General features: G+C 55.8%; 1 protein-coding gene across 1 annotated transcript; it reads left to right on the top strand.

Annotated features, from left to right (window-relative positions):
* Positions 1-6052: 6052 nt before the first annotated feature.
* Positions 6053-6700, top strand: NEUROG3 (neurogenin 3). Its single transcript, XM_004680817.1, has one exon. It carries the CDS (start codon positions 6053-6055, stop codon positions 6698-6700), a length of 648 nt encoding a protein of 215 aa, XP_004680874.1.
* The last annotated feature ends 329 nt before the right edge of the window (positions 6701-7029 follow it).

Raw genomic sequence — 7029 nt, forward strand, 5'->3', positions numbered from 1 at the left:
TCCACCTAGTTGATAGGGAAGTGGGGAGGACATGCATAAGCCATAGTAAGACAAAGAAGAACAACAGAGAGCGCCCATCCCCTTTATTATTGCTCCCAAGCCCTTCAACTCCTTGGCAAGCCAGCTGAGACCTGCTCAAGACTGAGGTCTCCAGAGGAGGGCAAGATGAATTTTCTGGAGTTGGGCAATGCGGAGGGGACCAGGAGGGTGACAAAAGGGAAGCTCCCCCACCAGCTAGCTGGAGTAGACACAGAAAAGGAGCATTCCAGTCTCAGCTCCCGCACCTTGAACTTCAGATTCACATATAAAATGGGGAAAAGAAAACTCTTTCTGCCGAGCCCCTCCCAAAAACACACTTATTGGTTGTACGAGCAGGTGATGCATTATATTCTATTGCTTCTTCATTAATTAACCTAGAATTAATTCTTGGATCTCCTTACTTTCCACCCCTATCTCCTCACCTTCCCAATCTATTATAACTGGAAAGGGGATGAGTATCTCATTCATGGTGACCCAAAGAAGTGGCCCGTAGATTATTTTCTCTCCTCATCCTGCACTCTTTGGTTCTCACTGCCTTTACCCAACTTGGGGGAACTTGCATCTAACCGGCCAAGGAGATTTGTAGGCTGGGGAAGCTCGCTAGCCCAACACTGCCAAATGTCCACGACATCCCTAGCGCGCCGCGCCTCGGGTGGAAGTAGGCTTGGGACAATCTCCGGAGGGCGGAGGTGTCTTCGCCTTTCAGTAGTTTGGAAGCCCAGAGGTCGGTAAAGGCCTGAATTCAGGCAGAGCCCAAGGAATCATCCGAGCTTCTGGCCTCCGGTGCCCCCAGGAGTCCCGTCCCCAGTCTTTAGTTCTGTTCTCTGCGTCCTGAGTCTTGCGCTCTGAGTCTTGCGCTCTCGGGGTTCCCAGCGCGGTGCTTTGCGCCATTGCGCCTAAGGGCCAGCGAAAATTGATGCAGCCTAGAGGTGGCCTCTCTGCCCCGGGGATTTCCGTTTATTCCTTTCTAGGGAGGGAAAAATCACACAGTTCTGTTTGTTTCCCCAGTCCTGGAGAACGAGGAGCCTGGCATATGGACATTTCGCGCTCCGCATCTGTGTCACCGGTCGCCTTTTCTGTGGATGCCTGCGTGTGTGTGTGTGTGTGTGTGTGTGTGTGTGTTTGGGGCCGGGCGCTGGGACAAACGTGCATCTGTTAAATTTGACAATAAAGTCCTAAAGCGAAGCTGCCAAGATTGGGGCGGCGGGTGAGAGAGGAAAGCAGGGGAGGGGTTGGGGAATGAGTAGGAGTCTCAAAAGGCGACGCCAAAGCGCCTGGCCCAGGTATTATGTCGGGAGAAAGGTGAGGAGAGCAGCTGCTCCTTCTCGCGGGGTGGGTATGAGAGCGAGGGTGCATGTGTCCCTGTGAAGAGTACACACCGATCTGCTCAACATATGTCGCCACAAATCACAGTATCTCTCCCTCCTCCTTCTCCCCACTCCCTCCTGACGGAGGCCGGAGCCCAAAGAAGCGCTGAGAAGAGGCGCCGCGTCAACAGGTGTCTTGGTGCGCAATGCACCTTTTCACGCATTCACAGGCTGTGAGCGCCTGGATAATGTGGACACTTTGTTTCCAGGCACTGCGCAAGAGCTTGGGGCGCCTGGGGGGAGGGGGGGTAGAGGGCCCAGGGCAGCGAGGGAAATGTGGAAATAAAGACCTCTGGCGCTCCTGAGGTCCCAGGCCCTCCCCTTCCTTTGTTTGGGGACTCCCGGAGCCGAAGCTCCCTTTGCGTCCTGGGGGGTGGCATATGGCGTCCTCTTACTTACCTAAGAAAAAGAACCCGTCACCCATTCAAGAGTGCAGGAGGGCCCTGAGGGAATGGTTTCTCTCCAAAAGCAGTGAGGAACCCTCCTTATCTCTCCCCACCCCACCTCTGCCACCCCTTCAGTTGGCGCAGCAGCGGCAGCAGCCGTTGGGTGGGGAGCTGCGCCAGGCAGCACCAACCTGCGGAAGCGCCCCAGCTCCCGGCAGATGAAATATGGGGCTGGTGAGCCCCTGGAGACCATATGCTTTCAATAAAAGAAGACAAATAGGGCCGAGATAGGCCTTGCAGTCAACCTGTTATAAATGGGTGGTAATTGGGCCAATGTACACGGGGGCAGGGCCCCCGGGGGGAGGCCTGCTCGGTGCCAAATCCATGTGTCAGCTTCTGGGACAGGTGTGCCCAGGGGCCAGGGGCCGGGTCTCCCCCCCTCTGGGTTTATCACGGCAAAGGTAATATTGTGCTAACTATGAGTAAACAGTCATTGTGAAAATGAGGGAGAGTTTATCAGAGGCGAACTAGTTGGGGGGTGGCTTAACAATAAAGTTGCCCGCCTTGGGAGCAGGTGACGGCTGGCTGCGGGACTCCCGCGGTAGATGTTTTCCAAAGCACTCCACTTTACAATCTCTTGTAATTATTTATTAAACGAAATCTATTTATTATTATTTTAGCAAACACTGGAGACAGGTGGGGCTTTCTTCTCGTCGTCTCCTTTTGTTTGAAGGGCTGTTTGAAGTGGCCAGTCTAGGCCGGGAAGCCCGCTCGCCAGATTTTTGTCTTCCCCTCTTTCAGTGCCCAGGCGAAGGCGAGAGAAAGAAGGCCCCTCCTCGGGCCAGCCACTAGCTATTCAGCTTCTTATGACCCCCCCTCCCTCCGACTTCTTTCTCAAAGAGCCCCCAGGCATCGCTAAGACTCCCCCAGCAGACAGGAAGGGGCAGGGCAGACCGCAGCCTTCCTTCATTTCCATCTACACGCGCTCACCAGGCGTCGGGCTGTCTTCTCTCTCCTCGATCCCCCTCATTCTCCAGGCAAACCTGGGTCTCTGGGAGTCTACGGATCCCGGGCTCCCGAAGACCTTACAGGTGGTGGCTGGCCTGGGGCTTCAGGAACAGGCTCGGTTTCCGCGCTGGAAGAGCCTTTTCCCAAACAGAGTCAGCGCGCACTGAGTTATCACTGTCTGCGCCTCCGCCGCCACCGACACAGGAATTAATTTTGGAGAGGGATCTATGCGCTTCCTCCAGCGGAAAGGGAGGACATATATCTTCCATATCTAATCCTCCAGGACTCCTCGAACTCTAGGCCCTGCCATCCTAGTCAGAAGAAGGCAAGTGGAGGACCCTTGAGTGCCCAAAGGAGACCCGCTGCCTCCGCGGCTGCGCCCTCCTCGCTCTGACCACATTTTGCGCAAAGTAGGAGCGGTACCCGCTTGAAAGTCCGAGAGGGCCCTGGGCCAGAGGAACTGTGAAGAAGTTGAAAAAGAATCCAAGCGTCACAGAATTCTCTCCCAGTCAAGAATTTTCCCCTAGAATTCCCAAAACATTTCCCAGTGTAGGAAGCCCTTCCTGTCACCCTACTCAGAACCCACTAGCCTCTTGAAGCAATTCCATGTCAAGGGTCTAGCCCTCACTTTGTTATCTGAGGATGACTATCATGAGAATTTTGGCTATGGTCTGGTCTTCAGTACTCTAGGGAATCATGGGGTGATTTGAGCCCTGTGGTGCACGCACCATCAATCCAGATTGGATGCTGCAGCCCCAGGGACTTACGCTTTGACTTTCCTCTGTCAGCTCTGACTTTGCAAAGATAGAAAATGAAGCAAGCCTGGGGATGGGGCAGAAGAGCAGACCTATGTAACCGAGGTAGGCACTGGTTCCCCTTGGTTTGGGACTTGGGGCCACTGCCCCTTTCCTACTCTGACTCTGTTATTCCTCACAGACCCAGGACTTTTGGTTTCTGCATTTTGGTTTACCTGGTTTCGCTTTGAAAAAAGTATATTTCTACAATCAAGGAGTGGAAGCAGATGCACAGGAAAATCTAGCACTAGGAATTTTGGGATCTGAGTTCTATGTATGCTGAACTTGCAGGGTGAACTTGGACAAGTCACTTCCCCTTCCCAGGCCTTGATTTTTCCCTCAGTAAAAGGGGTCTCAGTTTGTCATTCTTAAGGTTAGAAGACAAGTTTGAAGGAAGTCATGGCCTAAGAAAAGAGCAGCTGCAAAATTTGGAACTCAGAAGTCTATGTGAGGTCTCCATGTGAGTCTGGACCTGACCCCACCCCGCTCCCCAGCTTCAATTCTTGGCAACAAGGAAAAGTGCCTCAGCTAACAGCACACCAGCTGAGGCAAGAGGTCAGTGCCCCCACTCTTACACAGGGGGATCCCTCTCCCTGGATCCCAAGCATATCCACCCACCCTCTCCTTGCCTTGGAGCATGTCAAGAGGCATTCCCTAGGGCACATACACAGATTAACGGTTCCCCTCACACTATCCCCTCAGTTCCCCAAATGGGTCTTGTCCTTGCTCTGTCCGTTTCAAGGAAGCTCGGGTATCTGACCTGCCAGAAAATGAAGCCATCTTAACCTGTGCCCTACCTTTTCATCCTCAGGCTTCTCTGCCTTGTGACAGGTTTCAATCACAAGAGAGGAACAGGGAAGTTGAGACCCTTCTCTGGGAGTGAACACAAGCAGAAGACCACAGGGGGCCTGGGGAAGGAGCTAGAAGGAAGGGCAGAGGAAAGAGGGGTGACGTGTTCAGACTCATTTTGGAGTGATTTCCAGATGTCTTAGCAGAGGCAAACTGATCTTGGAGAGTCCCTGCCCTGTACTCTCAGGGTGAGGCAACTTAATAGAGAGGCAGGGGGCTGGACAAAGTAACCCCTGGCCAAGCATGATTGGACAGAACTAAGGGGAGAATGAGCTCATTTGCCTTGTGTCTTACAGCACCACCACTTCAGCGGTATTAGACACAAGGGCTGTCTGTGAACTGCTGGCCTCTCCAAACCCCCTGAGCACCTGAGCTTTTGCCCTGCAGGTCCTGGTTCAAACACCCCCCTACTGTCCATGATAGGAAGAGGGTATTACCCCCTAAGGGACAGAGGGTGTGTCCCACACAAGCACCCTATAACTCTTGAGCTCAGATCAAAATGTCTTAGGTTGGGGTAAAAAAGGGGGAGGGGGTCTATGTGTCTCTGTCCAAAGAGTGTGTGTATCTGGTAGACTAGGGTACCTCAACCCAGATAAATGTCTCTAAGTGTGAGGTTCATAGGCAGGATTTCTGGGTAGTCACCTGGTGGCCCTCTCTGGTGTGGAGAGGGTTAGAGAAACATCACCCCCTATGAGTGCTCCCTAACCTGACACAGAATAATGAGCAAGGTGCTATCAGGACACCTGCTCCTTGTTCCATCTCTTGCCCTGTGATTTAAGACAGGCCACCTCCCTCTCTGAGTCTAAACTTAACAGTGTGTGATACACAGAGCCTGACCAACCCTTCCGATTTCTCAGAGTCGCCTTCTGGATACCAAGAGAGGGTCTGGACAGCCGCCCAAGATAGAAACCCAGCAAAGCGGTCTGGGGCGGCCAGCCGCGCCCCAGAGGAGGCTCTTCCCCCTGGGCGAGGCTCTTTGAGGAACCGAGAGTTGCTGGGACCGAGCCCGCCGGGAGAAAGCAAATAGAGCAGAGCTCCCCTCCCCCGACCCGGGCCCTTTGTCCGGAATCCAGCTGTGCCCCGCAGGGGAGGAGCGGACTCGCGTGGCGCGGCCCCCAGGCCCCCGCGTTGATTGGCCCGCGGTGCTGGTAGCAGCGGGGCAGGCACGCTCCTGGCCCGGGCCGAGAAGATAAAGCGTGCCAAGGGGCACACGACTTAGGGCTCAGGAAATCCGCGAGGATTCCCAGTTAGGCCAAGAGAGAGCAACAGTGACCCAGCACGCCCTTTGGGACTCTCTTCTCCGCTGCTGCGGGAGCTCCCAGGCAGCAGCGCCTGAACTCAGCTGAACTAACTTGCAGACCAAAAGACCAGCTCAGCTCGACTCTGCTCTGGCAGCTCACCCCTCCTCTATCCTTTTGCGCCAGAGAACAAGGTAACACCTGGAGGTTTCTGAGCAGCGGGTGGAGGGGGGAAATGAAGAGGGGAGGGTCCTCTGATCCGGTAGGGGTGGCGCGTTCCCATTTACCCCCTCCTGCTCCAGGAATTGGGAACCGCGCACAGCTGACCAGTCCACGCTTATCCGTAGCTCTTACCTCGCCTTCGCCACAGAATGGCGCCTCATCCCTCGGGTGTGCCTGCTATTGAAGTGACCCACGAGACTGAGCAGTCGTTCCCTGGCGTCTCGGACGATGAAGTAACGTGCGTCGCTTCTGCTCCGCCCAGCCCCACTCTCCTGCCGGGGAACAGCGCCGAGGCGGAAGAGGGCGGCTGCAGAAGCGGCGCGAGGAAACTCCGCGCGCGGCGAGCGGGGCGCAGCCGGCCCAAGAGCGAGTTAGCTCTAAGCAAGCAGCGACGGAGCCGGCGCAAGAAGGCCAATGACCGCGAGCGCAATCGGATGCACAACCTCAATTCGGCCTTGGACGCGCTGCGCGGAGTCCTGCCCACTTTCCCAGACGACGCGAAGCTCACCAAGATCGAGACCCTGCGCTTCGCCCACAATTACATCTGGGCGCTGACGCAGACGCTGCGCATAGCGGACCACAGTCTCTACGGTCTCGAGCCGCCCGCACCGTCCTGTGAAGAGCTGTGTAGTCCCGACGGCGGCTCTCCCGGGGATTGGGGCTCCCTCTACTCTCCGGGATCCCAGGCGGGCAGCCTGAGTCCCGCCGCCTCCTTAGAGGAACGCCCAGGTCTGCAGGCGCCTGCTTCCCCCACCTGCTTACACCCCAGTGCCCTGGCGTTTTCAGACTTTCTGTGAAGGGGGCTGTCAGCCGCTGGGCAGTGGGTCCTGGGGGAGGGAAGAGGCGGAGGCCAGTGGAAGTGCGCCGGGGAGGCGCGGCTATCAAGCGAGTCTGCCCTTACTGCCTCTGCCTCACCGAGCCCAGGCGCGCGAGGTTTGCAGGCCAGATTCCGTGCTCCGGTCCTCTGCTCTGTGCAGTCTGCACTCCTCTGCCTCTGCCCGTTCAAAAGGGCATTGCAGGCTGTGAGCGTTTACTCTCCCTCCCTACATCCAACCCAAAATCTCCAGCAAAGAAGACAAGACTAGTAGCCCTTCACAGTCAGAGAGGTCTGCAGTCTCACTCACGG

The sequence above is a fragment of the Condylura cristata genome, unplaced genomic scaffold, assembly GCF_000260355.1.
Source record: "Condylura cristata isolate star-nosed mole 26May11 unplaced genomic scaffold, ConCri1.0 scaffold00011, whole genome shotgun sequence".
Classification (NCBI taxonomy): Eukaryota; Metazoa; Chordata; class Mammalia; order Eulipotyphla; family Talpidae; genus Condylura; species Condylura cristata.